Genomic DNA, 20,219 nt, shown 5'->3' on the forward strand with positions numbered 1-20,219 from the left:
CGTACGGATTAGCGTTGCAACCATAGCTGCTTGGCTTTCCAGCGTAGTGTGTTTTTACCAGTTCAAAGCTATTTTCTGCTTGTGACGTAGTAATTCCCCCAAACCTCCTTTATGGAAGAATTTTGGACATCTTAAGTGGCATCTCTCTTATTGGAACGATCCGGGAACATTTCTCATGGAGGTTTGATGTCGGCTAACAGTCTAACACTCAACAGCAAGAAATCTCGACATTCTGGATTTTGTGTGTGTTACCGAACATTTATTCCGTCTCAGACAAAGCAAAACACGTCCAAGGCCGGTGCAACTTCTCCAGCAGCCTCGGCTGGCAGCCAGTGCTTAGCGTGCGGTTTTGCGAGGAGCCGCTTGCCAGCACTGGGACTTGCTGCTGTTATGGAGGGACCTTACAGTACCATCAACGCTGCTACAAGGAGGAGACGCTTTGGCAGGGCTAGCTTTGCTGGCGACAAGTTTTTTCTCCAGGGTTAAAAATATGATATATATATATATATAAAAATATATATTACATATATTATTTATACATACATGTATACATATATCTAGAATATATATTATATATACAAAAATATATATTACATATATTATTTATACATACATGTATACATATATCTAGAATATACATTATATATACAAAATATATATTATATATTATTTATACATACATGTATACATATATCTAGAATATATATTATATATACAAAAATATATATTATATATTATTTATACATACATGTATACATATATCTAGAAAATATATTATATAAAATATATATTATATATTATTTATACATACATGTATACATATATCTAGAAAATATATTATGCATAAATATATATTATATATAATATATTATTTATACATACATGTATACATATATCTAGAAAATATATTATGCATAAATATAATATACACTTTAATATAAATATATAAAAATAAATAGAAAATCATCTCAGCTTTCCTTTTCACATGCGCCTTACATCCTTGGGATGTGACTGGACCACAGAAGCGAGAGCTTGCAGGTGCGTACGTACATCAGTAGCACGCTCTGACAGGCCGTCCGCCTCCATCAAGTTGTGGCAGATTGGCCAGTAGGACCATGGAAAAAAAACCTGTTGAACATGACGAGATCCAAGACTGAGGAATTCACATTTATCTTAGAATCGTCAAATTTCTGTTTGACAGTCAGAGCGTGAGGACAGAACTTAGGGAGAATCACCCGCAGCAACTGGCCTTGTACCCGGCTGCGGCACTGTGCGCTGGCAGTGTGTTTTGGCTGCTTTCCTTGAAAATTCAGTTTTTCAAAAAGATTTATGTTTATACGTAAATGTGACAAACGTAAAAGCTGCAGGCAGGTAAAATCTGTTTTTTTCAGAAACAAAGCAATGGCTCTAATAACTGTAAGTTTGAAGAAAACATACTAGCTGTTTGGGATAAATAATAACTAATGCAAGTCTCGGTTTTTAAAAAAATAGCAATTGTAATTTTAGACTGCAAGGTTAAAACCATCTCCTCTAATTGCACAGGGACACCTGCATCACACTGCCTCGGGCAGCTGCAGCAAGCGAGCAGGCTCGGGCCCATAAAACACTAGGCAATCTTTCCACAGGCACCAGAGGGTGGCCGGCTCCGATCACCACGCAAAGCATTCAAAGAAGGAACCGGCAGGCTGTCGCATTTAATTCAAGGAAGATGTTTCAAGATTTATCTCGAGGAGCAAAGTTGCCTCAACCTCCCAGCTAGAGCAATGTGTTTCCATTTACACATTATTAAACCACAAACACATTGAAATGCTGGGCCTACCCAAACTCCTGCAAAAAAGGTAATTAATTAGGCGGCTGCTGCAGTCTAGGGAGAGCAATTTTGACTCACCGAGGTCCCATGCATTCCACAGCAGCCAGTTTCTAGGGGCTTGCACAGATTTTCTCCCAAGTCCAGCCTCCAAAACAGGAGGTTTGGCGTGGTTGTTTGCAAGGGAGCTGCTTACACGCACTCTTCAAAGTCGTGACTTTTGTATCCATCAAAATACAGCACCAATTCTTCTGCTGCCTGTACTTCTGTTAATTGGCATGAATTTTAGAAGTCCTGTAACTAAACTTTTTTCCTCTTCTGTCAGTTGCGCGCAAGATACAACTGAGGGGAAATCACCAGTTTTGTATGCTTAAAAGCTGCCAGTGGTATGAAACAGGCTGAAGAAAGCACCTTGCTTTGTTCTTTTGATACTCATCTCTTCTGTGTCAGTTGTTACTGTGCTACCGTAACCTGGGATTTGGAAACTGGGTCTCTCTGCTCCCAGAACATCTTGTTCCCTACAACTTGCCCTCTCCAACAGAGTAAAGTTGAAAAAACCCAGCTCTCTGGCTGCTGGGGGAAGCACTCCTCCGCCTGAAAACATTACTCATACAACTAAGCAAGCAGAGTATTCTACATTCAACTCTTTGATTAAAAAACAAAACAAAAAAATTAAAATTCTTGTCCACCTCTCTTGCTGCAGAACCGAACATTTTCTGGAGGATGCCTACTGGGAGCAAATCTTCCCAACAGGGACAGAGCCAAAGCAGCTGAACAGATCAACTGGTACCGAATGCAATCAGGAGGCGCCATAAGCGAGTGAAGCACTGAAGAGCAGAGGGCAAGCCTGGTTATAGACACAGGGCCGGCAGCTCTAGCACAGGTAGATGATGCAGATGCAGCACACATTGCAGACAAAAAAATGCTTCCCCCGTTCCCCCCCAGTTTAAGGGCATTCCCTTCCTGGCAAGCCAGCTAAAGCAAAGCTAACACAAACAGCAGAGCCTTTAGAAAAATTGCAGTTTAATGTGTAGTGGTAAGGTGACAAAAGAAACAAACCATTAACACTGTGTGTTACAGAAACAAACATACGTGATTTTTTTTATTTTTTAAACCATCTGAATGGAAAATACAAGCAAATTCTTAAGGAAGGTATGCTCTTATTAAAAGACTCATACTGATATTATTCTTTATGCCTAGAAAAACCTGATTAACACGAGTGATTAGGCAACTCCAATTTTAAAGCTGTGAAAAACAGGCTAAAAGAGCAATAAAACTACGCTGTGATTTCTACACCCAATATAATTGGGCAAAGTCAGATCTTCAAGTCGTTTTATGACAGCTTTGAATCCAACTGAAGATCTTTTCCTGACCCACAGTCAGGTACACAATTCACAGAATTAGCGGATAACTTCAACACTTGAAGAAAAAAGTTGATTTCTTCCAAAACTGACTCACCAGTACTTATGCCATCTAGCGGCCTGCTTCTTCAGGCAAGTTCAATGATTAATTACTAAAGGCCTTTGGTTAAGACTGCTGCTTTAACATACAGCGGTCAGTATTATGCCATAATTTTAAACGAAAGGTTAGAATATGCAATGCAGAACGCTACTGCCAACTGGGAGTATCACAGAAGAGAAATTCATCCTCTGCTCCAGACAGTAACCATCAACACGAAGCACTCATTCTAAAAAGGGACATAACAAAAACCACACTTTCCCTTTCTTCAAGAACGCCTTGTATCACCTTCAATTAAACCTGGAACTAGTGTGTAGAGCAAAGTAACTGTTTACATTAAAAACCCAATCCTTTAGAGTAACAGGGCTCTCCTCATTCTCAATTATTTGCATCTGAAAGACTAACAAAGCTTTGCATCTTCATGCAGACTCAGTTTTTCTGTATGTTTTATTGGAAAAACAGAACTATAGCTTCAATTTGTATTCTTTTGCTTGCAAAGCCTTGGTTGCTAGTTCAACTCTTTCTTTTAATAAGCTAGCTTCTTCAGCACTTTTTTGGGCTTTTACATTTTTCAGTAAGAAGTGGGTAAGGAAGAGTTTCAAGCCTTCCCGTAGCATTCCCAGTTTGGGGTTGTCAGATACCCTGTAAAGATACAGATCAAAAACAGTATTTAGTCTTCTACTGTTTCAGGAGTTTCTTAATTTTTTTCTTTATCTTCTTCAAATAGAGACGTAGAAAACCTATAAAAGGAGCTTTTCTGAAGAGGCTTTCAAATTCCCAGCAAGTCTACATTGGTTTGGCAAACAGCCCAAACACACTCAACACACAATTGATCCTCAGCAATAAAACGGAATATTGGAGCCTTAGGCTTGCTTTATGTGAACACTTCCATTACAGCAACAAATGAGGCAAACACCATGTTTGAGCTTCCTTGTGTTGCACCATAACAGTTGAAACGTCATCACCTAATTTCTGCTAACTTTATGTGACACTGCAAGTTTCATACAACAAAATCATGGCATCACGGAATTATTCAAGTCAGAAAGGATGTTGGCAGGTCATCTTGTCTGACCTCCTGTTTAAAGTCGGACTAACATCTGGGTGTGGTCAGGTTGCTCAGTCTTATCCACTCAAGTCCTAAGCATCTCCAAGGATGGAGATTTCCCAGCCTCTCCAGGCAACCCTGTCCCATATACAAAAATAAGATTTTCCAGACGATGGTGATAAAAAATAAATGCGCCAAACCTTTCCCTCATTAGTATTTATTTATTTTTCCTTCTTACACTAAAGATACATTCTAGCAAAGACTGCTGGGAGACTGAATCCCACTGCACACAGATGGTAAAGCAATAAGGAAAGCAGGTAATTACAGAGCTCTGCTCATGAAAATCCTATGACCAAAATGATATACTGAATATCTGGAAGCCTTATTTTGTATAACACACCTCACAGTTGTATCTTTATCAGAGCCTGTACTAACACACAAATGATACGATTCCCCCCACTTACCCAGAAGAGCTTACTTTTTAAGGGATAGAAGGCTGTTCTTTGGAAAAGGCACTGTGTAACTCCAAACAAAATAAGCAAACTTCTTATCTTCTTAATTACTACTCACCAAGGGTTCCCTGGAGATCTCTCTGATCACTTACCTCACAAAAATGTCACTAAGTTCTTCAGCATCTGTTTTGATTAACAGCATGCTTAATACTTGTCGCAAGAAACGGACTTTGGGTTTATCTAGTTCACTGAATTCAATTACCTAGTGGAGAGAGAGGGAGAGGGAGAATTAGATTAATTCAAGTATTTCAAACAGCTGAATTCTCTTCTAAGTGAACAGCTTTTAGCACTCCAGCTGGCCTCCCATATATACTGAGCCTTAAGTCTGGCACAGAAGAATTAGCTGAGAATGCTGCCTCCAAAAGCCAATCAATAAGGAAGCAGATAAGTTTCTAAGGAATAACCTGTCTACTAGTACCAGAATACCAGATCTAATTTCTCAATTAGATAAATACTTCAGAAGTCCCTAGGACAATCCATCTAATTGCCTGTTTAGCTATTTCAATTATTCTTCTAATAAAATTCTATGGACTTCCCATTCTCAGTAGATTTCTTTCTGGTCTTACTAAAAACCAACATCAGCTAGAAAGTGTAGCACAGAATCCACTGACAAAGCCTGTTAATGAAGGTGCCTCAGTTCCAACTCTGGATACTCTAAAGAAAATAATCTTACAACTGCTCTAGATATAGAATCGTAGACTTTCTGTATGTCTGGGTCACCACAGGTTCCTTTTTCCCCAAATGATAGCATTACCGTAATCAATGGGATTTATTTGGTAATTTTAGAACAAGTTTTGTCTTGGCTTATGACCACGAACAGCTGAAGTACCAGTTAGGTAACAGAGAAAATACATTTTCCATAGAACTAGCAAATGCAAGGAAAACATGGAAGTGTTCTGAAAAGAAAACACACCAACCTTGAGAACTGAAAGTGGCAATGATTTTGTCCTTAATAAGTGAGCCAACAGTGAAACCAAGTTGGAGATGGCAGCGGCTGACAGGTTTTCTAAGTCTCTGATTTTGTCCCAAATACTAAACTGAAACGTCACCTAGGTGTCAAAGGAAAAAAACAAAAATCCTACAAATCAAGTGACTGTTTAAATGAGTAACAATATAACAAAACCTTTCGACCTTCCATTCTTTATGAGCCCTCTGTTAATTAACAGAGATGCTTGATCAGACTGTTCAATTCTTTTAAAATGCATAAAACAGAGGAAAGCAAACCTTCTGCAGTAGTTATTTTATTTCCTATTCATATCTGACCATGAGTATGCCTTACTGAACGCCTAGCTGTATCAGCAGAATTTTTCCTCAGGATTAAGATCTTAACAGGCATGCATCCATTCTCAGGTATTTAATAACTGTCTTCCTACCCACAATAATGACACTAAAACAAAGTAGAAACAGATTTTTCTTCACCTGAAATCGTCTTTCACATTCACAAAACTTGTTAGCCAAAAATGCATAGAAGGGGTTATACGTCTTCTCCTGTAAGCAGCAGTAAAGGATAACATGAACAATTTCTCTCTCCTGCTGATCCTTCAGTCCAAGCCTAAAATTTAGCAAGAGAATAAGAATAGTTTAGTAAGGAAAAAATTACTGCCACAAAGTAAGAGCTACAGTCAAGATAAGAGAGTAATACTTAAGAAAAAACCCTCCAAATACCACATTAAAGTTTGTTAGAAAGCTCTTATAACATCTTTAAAACACGGAATGGACTCAAACCCTTAAGACTGTGGGTTAAATCAGTATCCTGGTATGGCAATATGTAAATGCTACAGTATTACTGGTGTTAGAAGAGTGGCTGCAAAAGCAAGACCTCAACAGACAGAAGTGGAATGACACAAGTATAATTACCCTATGGGGAAGGAAACGTAGCCGACTCCATGTTTGTAGCTCTCCATGAAGAAAAACAGAGGAGAGGGCCCTGTCATCGTGGAGTCTTGTGCCTTTGAACGTAGCACTGCAGCAAGCGGTGCTGCATGGTGTACCAATGCAAAGGTTAAAGTGAAACAAGAACTGTAGGACCCTGTTGCAGTTATCTCACACTTGTACCTATGGCCATAGGAGGAAAAGGAGCCTTTGGATCAGTATAAGCGTATCTAGAGAAACATGTCCAGGGCCTGTCACTTCTGTGGTACTTACTAGGGATAAGAAAATATTTTAAGATGTTTTTCCTACTTGGTGATATGAATCTTTTCATCTCTAGGTCAACTCCATGCTACATAATACTTGAAATTCGTTATTGTTTGACAGTAACCTAAGAGGATGCAGTCAGTGACTTCAAACCACCTTAAAAGAAAAAAAAAAAAAAAGCCTGAAGAAAACAGTCAGTATCAATGGGTACTTATGTTGGCTGCCTCAGCATAAAGGCCAAGGACTGAACAGCCTTCCCACTTGAACAGCTGACCAGTCTAAAAGAGGGCTGAGACACTTGGGCAGGGAATGGTTACTAACTTGCAAAGCACCTGTTCTTTGAATAATATGATTTAGCTTCCAGGGCTGCCAAATGCTTGGCAGCCTTAAGACCAATTAAAAAGAAAAACGCTTCGTATTATAATCTGAAAAATGTCAAACAAAATTCTTTTCATTGCTTCAAGCTCAAGTTTCATATGGCATTCGTATAACTCAAGTGTATTTTCTAACTAAGTCTGACTCTGCTGGAACTTGCTCTGCGGTCTGTAGAGTACAGCTTGTCATTGCTTCAGTCTAGTATCCCTCCTTTGTATACACCTCCAGACATCTGCCATTGCATTTGATCACAGACACATACCAGATTAACAGAGAAAATATTGTCTTTCAGCCAACCCTCCCCAGAATTTAAGGTTTTACAATATGAAAATCTGGGATGATTTCTAGGCTGACGGCTAATGAAATTTAGAAGTCTGCTTCTCCAAAAGAGACCAGCACTGTAAGTGCTGTGTCTGTGATATAATTCACTTGTTCTCCCATTAGCCTAAGTTCTATCTGATTTTATTACAGAGCAACAAAAGGTTGTTTTTTTTTTAAAATACACAGGTTTTCAGCCACCGGACATGCATTTAACAGATGACTTGTGAAGTTACATTGCAATCACTAATTTGGCACATGCTCCTTTTCCTTGTTCATCATCACTTCTATCACGACTTGCTTATTTAGGAAATATTCATGTTGCCAGATGGTTGTAACCAAGCAAATCAGCACTTCGATGTTCTCTTTTGTTTTTACCTTCACTTCTTCACAGACCTACCAGTATTTTCTCTTTTCAGACCTAGCATTCCTGAACATCTACATATAAGAGTCAGGATTGTCCTTTACTGCTGAGCTTCACCATAAACCCGTACAGATTTCATAAGCCTGATAATCTTAGATAAAGAATATGCAATCACCTCACTTATTAAATCGTTCATGAGTTACAATATTCCCATGGACTTGTGTGTCTTGATCACTTTAAGAATTTCCCTCTGTATATGGGATAACTGTCTCTGAAGTAGAATATTCATGACCAGCAGAAGCCTGCCTCTAAGTAGCTTAGTTATCATCAGCTGAAGCCTGAGACTATCATTGCCTTTAGATCAAAAATAGCAATACTCAAACCCACCTTTTAAAAGTCAGTTCAAATTATTTTAGTAGGTACAGTCACATACTCGCTATCGTAAATTACACACCACACTACAACAGGATATCTAAGAGTTTTACAAGTTTCAATTTTTGTGAGATGTAAAGTTTCTCAAATTCTTCATCTCTATGAAATAGCTTAAAAAATTGCCTCTTCATCAAACTTAAGCAGCAATTCATTCCGCCTCATGTGTGAATCTGTGGTTTGTGAAGGAGGTGCGGCCTTTCAGCTGATGAAACAGATCAAGGCTCACTCTCTTTGTCTCCAGTGATGTTCCCAGTCCTCCCTTTACACTGCCACTTCTGCAATCACAAGCTGAGCCACTTCAGGAGCCGTTCTGGCTTCAAACTCATTACTTTCTTTTGATGTAAGGAGAAGAAAGACAAGTAGAACTATAGCGGCATGGACTTAAAATTATTTAAATAACCATTTAACCACACCTCAACTCTGCCAGAGATCTAGCAGGAGATGAATCAACAAGCACAGCTAAAGTATTTCTTTATGTATTTCTCAGGCTCTTCCTCATGAGACTGACATCAAACATATGAATATAAATTCCCATACACTCTGGAACGCATGTTCACAGTAAAGTCAATTTCTTCCCTGAAAATTCTGTGTACTTTCCATTATACTCTGCCAGATGTGGGCAGATTTGAGAATTCCTCTCTGAGTTTGCTGTATAAAAATCAGTATCAACACATACCAGGCAACCTGCAGACAGAGTTTTTCTCCCAAGCCTGTATGTATACAGATTTGTATACTAGTTTAAATAGCATGGATGAGAGTCAAGGATCAATTTGCAAATTGAACTACCAGGTCTTGGCAAGAACTGCAGCAGCAGCAGCTAATTTCTTTTAATTGAACAGGCCATATTAAGATATTGGAATGACTCCATCACAGTCTTAAATCCAAGCTGTGTTTTGCAGAAGTGGCATTTAATCAAATATTAGTTGACTTTATTACAAACTCTGTTTTGGTTTGGTTAGCAAATTAAATAATTGCATGCCATCCTGGTAAGACAATTCCCTTGAATTACAAGGTTGCAATAGAAAAGTTCAGACCTGATCTCTCCCCTCCCAGTTACTACAGACTTACAATTAATATTCTGACAAACACAAAGAATAGCTTAGTTTGAGGTTTTCCCTGATCACATCTTCTAAGGAGCTGTTTGCCAAGTGGTAAGGAAACTGGTCTTAATGGGAAATGTGACCCTGGAGCAAATCCAAAGCTAATGAATTCTGCAAGAGGGAAGTGGAGGTGCTAGGACACTACCAGGTCATGCAAGTATGGAGGGAGACCTACAAGATGGCTTAACGAGGTAGCAAGAAGTAAAGGAAGTGGCAGTAGTATGGAAATCCAGCGACAAAACCAAGAGATGTTCTGAAGGGGCTTCTGGTCTGCCTCTGTAAGAAAGCAAGCCTGCAACAGACTTCCATCCGCTAGACTGGGATGCACATCTTCAATGCAAAAAGATTCAGGCTTCTTAAGGCAAAAGATGCTGTAAATCACAGTTACAGACATGACTGACAATAACAGGGGCTACTCCTTTCCTCTGACTGCCAGTCAGTTCTGCCTGCCCCCTACTAGTCCTTACACGAGGGTTTTGGTCCCTCTCCTACCTTTTTACCCTACGTGGATCCCTAGCTATGCACTTCTTTAATTGTATTATCAATTACGTGCTCTTAAGCCCAGACCAGCAATGTTATTTTTTCCTATCCAGCTAATGCTATTTTTACTTCTGGGCTGTCTCCCGTGCTAGTCTGTACTTACTTGAGAAGTTTCTCAAAGGCATCCAGGAAGTCTTCACTTGTCATCAAGACACAAAAAATACTTCTCCTGATATCGGTGTTCATTCTCTGCTTACGAGCAAGCTCCATTATCTTTGAACTCACCTGAAAAAAAATATTAAATGCTATTTTATTTATGCTTGCTTTAAGAGGAATATTTCTGTGCAGCCTCTAATAAGACCATTAATGAAAATCTCCAGTAAACTACAAAGCATCAATCCAAAGGTCCCGAGCTTTTGTCCAGAAGCATAGGCATCATCAGGAGCTTTTCCAACTAGGGAAATATATTTTAATGTATTTTAATTGTGCCAATTATTTTTAAGACATGCTTCTCTAACATAAGTCACCATGACCATCTCTACCACATTACTTTTAGAATCAGCTTAGATATATGCCATCCATGGACAGACACAACTACCTGCCAGAATTCATACCAGCAAATCTACTTGAGGGCAAGCCTCTTCTTCCACTTACGTTACAAGTTACTTTTGCAATTCCATGGGATAAGACAAACAAGCTATACCATAATATTTGTAGTAACAGCTCTTATGAAGCGCAGGCGTACAGCATGTTGAAAAATGTAAGAGCAGAATTTACAGTCCAAAAGCTTAGTCTTACAAGAGTCTGTGAAGGTTTTTTTGGTGGGCTCTGAAATGAACTTATTCACCAGTATGAAGAATATTCAAAAGATCACAAACACTTAGACTTATAGCTAGCAGTGCTTGGATTTACCTTTCCTATATGCGGTTTTTGCTGAGCCTTGCTGTTTGTATCACTGATCATTGGTGCTCCACTCCAGGATGACCCTACGATCCACCAGCGACCAGCCTGATCAGCACTGAGGAGAGATTCCAGGGAGACACGGAGCTGAGTTTCTTTTCCAGAACCACTGCTGTGAACCTTGAATAACAAAATACAAAAAACCCCAAAAACTTTTGTTGGAAGCTTTCTTTTTTTTTTTTTTAAAAAAGAAAACAACAAATACTTTAATTACTTAAAATTACTTTAAAACAAATAACTTAATCCCCATAAAGGTCTTCACGTTTCCCCCCACAACCTTTAGTTTCAGTCAGCAACCTGAAAAGAATTTACAAGTTTCCCATATGCTCTAATTTCTCAAATAGAAGAAGTTGCTTCAATCTACATTTAGAAGCTCTTGCTTTTTTTTTTATTTAAAAAAAGAGACAATCAAATAAAAAGTAACCACCTTCCAAACATAAAACTTGATTAGAATTCAGACTTGATGCTGACATTGAAAATCAATTGCAGCATCTTACAATCTGGTCATGATTTTCCTTTTGAACACCTGTGATCAAATAAAATCACATGACAAACTGCCTTAAGTTTTGTACAATTCAAACAACAAAGTTTAAACTCTTCGAACAAAATAAGAATTTTCAACAAAAGAGGCTAGAAGCGTAGTAAGAGGACTGCAAAAATTTAAGACAGGAAATTCTACAGGATTAGGTTACCTAGCTTATTTTTGCCTGGCCTATTATCACTGATGTGCACATCCTGCACTTACAAATTTCTGAAAAATACAATGCTCTAGGTGTTATAGACCAGTAGTATAATTTTCAGGTTGGAGATACAGGGACTTTAAAAATCAGACTCCAGTCTTGTAAAATGAATTAGTTCTCAATCCAAAGAGACTATTACTTTCATGCATTTTATACTGGGTTGTTCTAGACAAACTGCCCTCTCTCCGCAAAAAAAAAAAAAAAAAAAAAAAAAAAAGAAAAAAAACCATCCAGGCTTTCAAAAGTGTTAGACTTCCACAATAATTCTGGTGAAGTTAGGAGTGGGTGCCTGCATCCAAAATCTATGGAAAAAAGAACTTGTCATTACTTGACTCATTTCTTCTGCACAATCATTAAACATCCCACAATCTCTTTTTCAAGTATAGGACTTTGAGGCAAAGTCTTTGGCCGAGTATTATGTCCTTTCTCAAACTGTTCTGCAGAAGGCTGGTTGACTGCTGACTAAACCTGGACAGAGGAGATAATACTTAATGATCTAAGGAGTGATTTTAGTCCACAAGAGTTTCAGACTGTTAAATGAATTAAAATATACTATAGCCCATCAAACCAACGTACGATAGGAATAGTTACTTCTGGTTTAAGAACAGCCATACTACAGGTGTCAAGAAGTTCTCACCAGTGTTCTTTGTAATTTGCGGAGTTTTTCAACGGGTTCCGGATCATAACCGGGAATCTTACGCATGTCATTATTCCTTAGTGCCAACATAGTCTCTAGCATAAAACGAACCTATTGGGAAAAGAAATATTTTTGTGGATTATGTGCTGTGAGCTTCTTTATTAAAGCAGAGAGTGTACTTCGAAATTACTATTCTGTGAGAATAAGCAGCTCAGTTGGCAATATACATCAAAATTTAGATTACATGAATACAAATACAAAGAAGGATGTTTACTTTAACTCCTATTATATTTGTGTTCAAGCATCAATTCAAAGCTTAATCTGCTAAACACCACACCTCAGTGACCATTTTTTGAGGTGTACAAAGTGTCATGAAACAGAAGCACTGTCCATTGCATAAGACACAAACCAGTCCTAGTCTCAACCATTACAAGCATTTTGGTGCCTGTGTCCTGAGAACTAATGGAGAAAGACAGAATAAGAATACAAATAACTGAATGCAACAACTGAACACTAATGGTAACTTAGAATCTAAATAGAGCGTAGCAGAAAACATTTTGGTAAATTAACGCATGTACCCAAGTGCTTATTAAAGTCTATTCAGAACAGATCTTTTAAAACACACACACATACCCTAGTCTGATCCTGGAGTTTCTTCTCTGCTGTGTTTGCTTTCCTCTGGGCTTCAGTGATCAGTTCCTTCAAAGCCAATGCATCATCTTTTCTTAAGGAAAAGCCCACGTTTTTCAGAAGAAACAAAATCAACTCAATCTCTTTTTCAGTGAAAATGCTAACAAGTTTTTTCAGAATATCAAAGATCAGCAGGGAATGAACCACATGGAAGTTATACAGATGAGCAATCAAGGCAAGCAGATTTTCACATTCTTTCCCTTCAGCATCACTTTTACAGAGTTCATCGAATTTCTTCACCACAGCTTCCAAAAAGTGAGCACCGACCTGGCAAGAGTTCCATTAAAGGGGGGGAAAAAAAAATATCCAGCAGTTAACCGTAAGTCGATTTTACAGACATCTGTAACACATTCATTTTTGGGGCACTGCCACTATTAATTTTAAAGAAATATTGTTGCTCCTCTGAACCAATATGGATGTTCTACGTTTACATATAGAAATATCTAAGTGGCGTGACATTTTCTTAGAGTATATGTTATTTACACCTCTTATATGCCATCCAGTTGCCTTTTAAGTGCAGTGCAAGAAAAGCAAGCGTTATGAACTTACAGTACACATACATCAGAATTTGTTTACATAATTTTCATCGGCACATATTAGCATCTTCCCAGCTGTCAGGCTAGCACGCTGTTACTGCTAGTCATTCATCCAGTAAAAGCTGCATGTCAAAAACCAAATGCATCACAGAGTTCAGCATTCCAGAACAATATCCTTAACGGGAGGGTAAAAAAATAATATTGTAAAACAACCCCCAACATATGAAGTTTTCACAGTTGCTGAGCATGAGCTTAGGCTGATTTTGAAGTGGGGTAAGTCTTAGCCATTTGTCAGTGGTACAGTTGGGAAAAGAAATTTTGGAATCTGTATTTGTGAAGAGAGAACTGATGCTAAAGACTGGAATTAGAAAGCGTACCAAAATACAGGCAGGTAACGAACACATTACTGCTAAACAATGCCCGCCCCCATTATTATAGTGCTAATATTTGCTGACTGTTCTTATGAAAACCAGAAGTCCCAGTAGCAGTACTGACTTGCATTACAAGCCTTGACCAGCTTAGGTGTTAATTATGCAATGATCATACTGCACAAATGTATAAACACAGCTATGGGAATCCCAACTTCTGCATTGCTCAAACTAATCTTAAATGCAGCTGTGCTATCACTTTCGTGTAATGCATATTCTACATTTATTTCACAGAAAAAATAATGGGTCTTTATAGTATACTAAATACTACAGTCTTAGATTCAACGATGCTGTGTAACAGAGTCAGTAGTACAGAAGACAGTCTGGATATCATCTATTTCTAATACCTATTATTATATCTATATTTAAAACCTATTACTAGGTATTTTGCAAAGTTTCAACTTCTAAAAAGATTGTGTGTCTCCTTAAAACAGCAGCAAAGAGGAACGAAAAAAAGTTTAATGGCAAGGCTGCATGGAGAAACCTGCTGTAATTGCATCCATCTGATATTTAATATTGTTTCAGAGACAGCATTCAGGTCACTATAGGACAAACTGAAGAATTTGCATCAATACATCTTTTGCATTGAAATGTAGAAAGAAAGTGTTACTCAATGGGAACATGGTGCTGGAACACCTCAGTTTCCTCAGACAAATTTCACTGAAATTAGCTAAAATCTTCCCTTTGACATCAGCAGTTTCAGCTTCTTAACAGTAAGCAAGAGATATTTATCTCAATCATTCATCAGGCTTAAAAACACAAAAATACCCTCAAAAAAATTTGCCATGTTTTTTGAAGTTTTTTATATTCTGGAGTCACTGATATACCTAGTTAATTCCACTGATGATTTGCATGATTGGGCTTAAAAAAAGAACTTTTTCCACTGATGTAAAAGGATTTCTGTAACTGCAGCGCCTTCCTTACCTGGATACACATCTTTCAAGAACAATACCCTCATATACCCAAGAGAACAGAAATGGATTAGTGTAGTCAGAGAAGAAGATTTGAAGCTTAAAAAATTCAGTTTTATCGATGCAGAAAGATTTTGATGAAAAAAATTATTTTTTTTATAAGTGACCAGTGTTAACTCATGGAGAAAATAAATTAATCAGATAAAGCAACAGACTTGGTCCCTTTCACTTGGGGACACCTAGCAAATAAGCTACAAATACGGATTAAATTCAACTAGAGATGCTTTTTAGGGACACACAATCAAAAATTGAAAGGCAATTCAAACAAAATATCAAGGAAAACACTCTACAATACGTATTATTAAACAAAATTAGTCCCAACCACAAGAATTACCTCAATTCCTACATTATGATGAAGAATGCTGACCAAAAGGACATGCTCCATCATCAATCTTGCAGGCATGGCAACTGCAGTAACACAAGCATTCATGAGAACATCTGTCAGAGTTTCATTCATGTCCTTTCTGCTGTTGGCCATGTAGAGTTCTTCCATCTGTCCACTAATGGAGGACAAATTTGGTTCACTCAGCCTATTGAGAAACAAAATCCAATGCTCACTTTTTCTTCCTTTTACATGGTTTCACAATTTTCATTTTACCCAACAAACAACCTATTCTTTTTAGAGAAATCAGCTTGGCTTCGGAAGAAAGACTGAAAAGATGACTGGAAGGGACCTTTTGTATTTTGCTGTGTTCACTAAACTAAAAAAAATACAACAGATGTTTAATTCTAGGGTTTTTTTTTTTTTTGAAAATATTTATATGTAAAAACAGATTAGCAGCAGTATTTACAAAGCACTGTCAATGTGCTTACTATCACACTGAACAAACTTACTAAGAAAACAGACTTTGTTCTTAGCAGTTGTAACTGTAGCACATCCCAGTCTTCGGAGAAAGTATGAAAATACCTCATACTTTTCTAACATACAAGGTATATCAAATTCTAAACAACTGAACAAACTGCATGCTGTAGCCTGCATTTTACAGATAACAGATAAAAGAAAATGTCAATAGATTTCTTATTTTAAAAATACTTTAAAATTACAACACGTGAAAGTGTTAATCACTTTCTCTGTTCCTCAGTACTTTAAGCTATGAAGTGTTGCGCCTCCTCAGTTGTAGTGTTGGAGAAATTAAATTTTATTTAATTAAAAAAAGAAAATAATGCTTTTTGGAGGGAGTTATAACTGACACTATGAGGTTTTTTTATAGGCATACTCCAGCTGACACTTAGTGAATTACACCTAGCACTTGCAGGCAACTGCTGTGTGGAATTCAGCCCAATCTTAAATTTATTTTCTAGATTTTTCAACTTCTATAACGACTAACTTTGAAGAATTTATGTCAACAAAGATAATTATTACTAAGGATAGCAGACATGATTGCCAACTTAAAATCAGTTTGTGAAAAGAAAAGTCACATCCTTGCCACTTTTCTTTGAATGATGAGCACTGTCACATCAAACCAGAAAGATTAATGACTTTCCTTATTACATTACCTATTAATGAGACCATTCACCATTTTCTTCAGTCTTCCCAATTGTTCTCTTTTCTTGTCATCTAGTGTCTCTTGAGCTTTCCTTACTTGAGGGGGAACATACTTTGTAGCACTGTGATTATGACTCTTGCCAGGAAAACAATAAAATAAGATACCAAATGAGACTAGTATCTTAAATATTTGAACACAAATATACATTGCTATTCAAGATTAATATACCAAACTTTTAGTTAAGTATATATTTTGCCATCTAATAACTAATGCCAAAGGAACAACTTCATACCGAAAATAAGCACGCAACAAGTTACCGCTCACAATCAACTTGATGGCAGCAAAACCCCTCTTCCCTTTACAGGACATTTTCTTCAAGTTATTGTTATTAAAACCTGACATCTTAGGTCTTGGTTTTATCCAGGTTTTATCAGCTGCAGACTACTAACAGTTTAAGTTAGTGCCATGCGGGCTAAACGACCCATTTGGCTGCTTCTCCTCCACTCACGCTACAAGACCTAACGCAGGCAGAACCTCTGGGATCATTCAGAAATGGTAACACTTCAGTTTGCGACAGATATTAATTTTAACATAAGCTCTCTTTGCTCTTAGCAGAAGTGCTTAATCATGTCCTTACACTCTAAAGCTGGGGCAGTTCCTTTTATTTACTGATCTCGTACAGAGACCAGGCCACATGCCTTGTGCTTTAGGGTATTACCTGACCGGGGGGAGCTCTGCCCTGCTGGCCTGACAGCCGTCCCTCGGACTGGGCAGGCCGCTGTTGCTGGGCCCGGCGCCGTTGTGACCCACAACGCTCTGCATGGCCTGACTAGACAGCAAACACCTGTGCTTTAGAGATAATGTAAACTCTGCTTTGTGTCCAGGTTGTGGCATGTATATTGAGAAGCAGGTTTGCCTTATCTGAGGCGAGCACCTTACCTCCTCCTCCTCCTCGCCCGGGGTCTCGCTGGCCTCAGGCACCCCACCGTCCTCGGGGGACGAGGACGAGCTCTCGCTCTCCCACTGTCCTTCCACATCATCCCCCTCGGAGGGCTCTGAGGCGTCCGAGGCCTCCGAGGGCTCCGGCTCCTCCTCGTCCTGCTCCCGCGGCCCGGGCGGGCGCTCCCGCGGCGCCGCGGCCTCCTCCTCGTCGCTGCTCTCGCAGAGGCTGCTGAGGCCGGCCCGGGAGCCCAGGGCGCCCAGCACGTAGCCCAGCCCGTCCCGCAGGAAGCTCTGCGGCACCTTCTCCGCCGCGGCCCCCTCCTGCTTTTTGCGGCGCTTGCCGAGCCCCAGCCGCCGCTCCAGGCGCCGGATCTCCTTCTCCTCCTCCTCGTTGGCCTCCAGCAGGGCCCGCTTCCGCGCCGAGGCGGTTGCGGCGGCAGGGGGCGGCGTGTGGGGTGTCGGTGCCGGCCGCGGCCGCTGCTTTCCGACGGCGGCGGCGGGCGAGGCCGGGGCTCTGGGGCGGGCGGCAGAAGCCGGCTTGGCTGAAGCCGGCTTGGCTGGGGCCGGCTTGGCTGGGGCCGGCTTGGCTGGGGCCGCGGGGACCTCCACCGGCTCCCCGCGTTGGAGGCGGCGGCGGCGGCTCCGCTTAAGCCTGCGCTTCTCCTTCCTCGCCTCCCGACGGCTCCTGTGGTTCTGCCTCTGCGAGTCTTTCAGCAGGGTCAGCTGTGGTTGGTCGCCGGCTGCCTGCACGAAGCCCTGCACCGCCTGCCGCAGCCTGTCCAGCTTCCCGCCGCGGCGAGCGCGGGCGGCCGCCGGCCGCTTCATCTTCCCCTCAGCCACGCCGCGCCTGGGCGCCGCCATCTTGGGGAAGAGCCGACCTTCCTCTTCCGCCGCGCCGCCGCCACTTCGGGCAGCAGCGCCCCCTGCTGGGCGCCGGCGCGTCCCCAGCTCTGAGGAGACGGTCCGCGGCGGGCTGGAGCTCGCTTGAAACCCGTACCACAGCCGCTAAATCCGTAAAGATCCCCTCTTTTTTTTATATTTAAGAAAATGTAAGGCTTGTCCCTCTTCTTACAGAAGGGACTGGGACAATTCATCCCTCATAGCTGCAGTCGCAAGGCCCTAACGCCCACTGGGCACGAGGCTCTTCCTGACACCTCGCGAGGCCGCAGGAGCCGAGGGACGTCAACGCCCCTGGCCTCTCCTCCACCTGCCCAGTCCCCCATTTTAAGCTCCTTCCAACCCTGCCAAGCTCAGGTGTCTCCTCCTGAGCATGCCAGAGATGACGTCCACATCCACGGCCTCTGTCCAGTGCTAACTTCTCTTGGGGCGTTTCCATCCACAGCGGTGTGCGGGACGAGGTGATGGAGCTGCTGGGACCAGTGGCCCCCGCCACAGGGATGGGATCCTCACCACTCTGCCTGGCCCGGCGCACACAGCAGGTGACAACTCGTCTGTCATTTACGTGATCAGAGGGAATTAAATGTCCCGTGGCAGCTTGCTGCTGTCAGCAGGAAAACCAATTGGTTGGTCTTATTTTTAGTCTCTGGTGTGCTCTAGGCTTATGCAACCTGCTGGGTTTGTGCGTCTGGCCCTGTGTCTGTGTCTGCGTCCTCTGCTCCCACCAACTCTGAAATCTAGTGCCAGTTTCCATCAAGTCTGGCAGATGCCTCGAGTTCCCTGAAACACTGAATTTCCCCAAATTTCATCAAAATAGGTGGCTGGGTACCCAAAAGAATTTCTCAGCTGAACAAAGTGCTACAAGGTGAGCTTAGACCTTAGCAGACACCAGAAAACACAAATGAAAGCCGGTGCACATGAGCCATTTTCAGAAGAAGGGTCGGTCTTGAATCTCCTGTGGGTACCAAATCCATAGGATGTCAGGCTTCATTATTTTGCTCTTTGGCGTTGCACTCCTGACCTCTCTTGAACAATGAAGTACTGCACAGGACTTATATTTCACTTGAAAATTTAATACGGCTTTATTATTCAGAAGATTATTTTTGTCTTTCTATGCATGTTTCCATATTCTCTCATTACATCATATGTCCTAGATGACCCATGCTTCAGAAATCCAGCTTTCTCAAGGGTGATCGTAATGAATCTTTCACCCTCAGTGACAAAATATGTTGCATTGATTTGTCAAGGCATTCCTTTTGCTACATTTTAAACTATATATTATATTATAATTTATTGCTGGGCCACTCTTTATTCATGCACAGACAGCTCACATGCATTTTGCATGCTATTTATAGATTTACTGATAACAGTAATCCAGCAACATGCCAGAATGCTAGATAAATACAGCTGAATATATTTTGAGAAAATATCAGATGCTTTTAAAACTCCAAGATTTTCATCTTCCTTCTGTCTCATTGTGTAATTTGTCATTCAGGGCAACAGACCTTTCCAATAATAGGAAATTTCATGTATCTTCAAAGAGAGAAAATGTCAATATTTCCCTTCTTCAGTACTTCATATCACAAAGGAAAATGTGGAAAGCATGCATTTTGCTGAAACCCATAATCCCAAATTTGGGTAAAAATGGGCATGCTACTCTTGCAAAAAATATACAAATAGAATTATTATCACCTGTTTGTGAAGTAAAAATACTTTCTAAGAATTAAAGCAATATTTCAGACAAATAGAAATAGAATCATCAAGAAAATGTAAGACTGAAAGAAATACCAATCTGCTTAATAGACTAATTCAGCATTCAAATCTAGCGATGCCATATCTAAATAAATACTTTACAACAAATATTTCAGATACTATCCTAGAATATTGTGGTTTATTATTTTACA

General features: G+C 40.2%; 1 protein-coding gene across 1 annotated transcript; it reads right to left on the bottom strand.

Annotated features, from left to right (window-relative positions):
• Positions 1 to 973: 973 nt before the first annotated feature.
• Positions 974 to 18,404, bottom strand: NOM1 (nucleolar protein with MIF4G domain 1). Its single transcript, XM_087730051.1, has 12 exons — positions 17,416 to 18,404; positions 17,195 to 17,305; positions 16,487 to 16,611; positions 15,324 to 15,519; positions 12,998 to 13,321; positions 12,365 to 12,475; positions 10,940 to 11,107; positions 10,191 to 10,312; positions 6,242 to 6,374; positions 5,740 to 5,871; positions 4,915 to 5,024; positions 974 to 3,907 (listed from the first exon to the last, which is right to left on the bottom strand). The coding sequence occupies exons 1-12, from the start codon at positions 18,277 to 18,279 to the stop codon at positions 3,730 to 3,732; spliced, it is 2,574 nt and encodes an 857-aa protein (XP_087586177.1). The 5' UTR covers positions 18,280 to 18,404; the 3' UTR covers positions 974 to 3,729.
• Positions 18,405 to 20,219: the final 1,815 nt, after the last annotated feature.

Source organism: Nipponia nippon, unplaced genomic scaffold (genome assembly GCF_047370975.1).
Source record: "Nipponia nippon isolate SJK-2023a ecotype South Korea unplaced genomic scaffold, ASM4737097v1 scaffold_1, whole genome shotgun sequence".
In the NCBI taxonomy this organism is placed as follows: Eukaryota; Metazoa; Chordata; class Aves; order Pelecaniformes; family Threskiornithidae; genus Nipponia; species Nipponia nippon.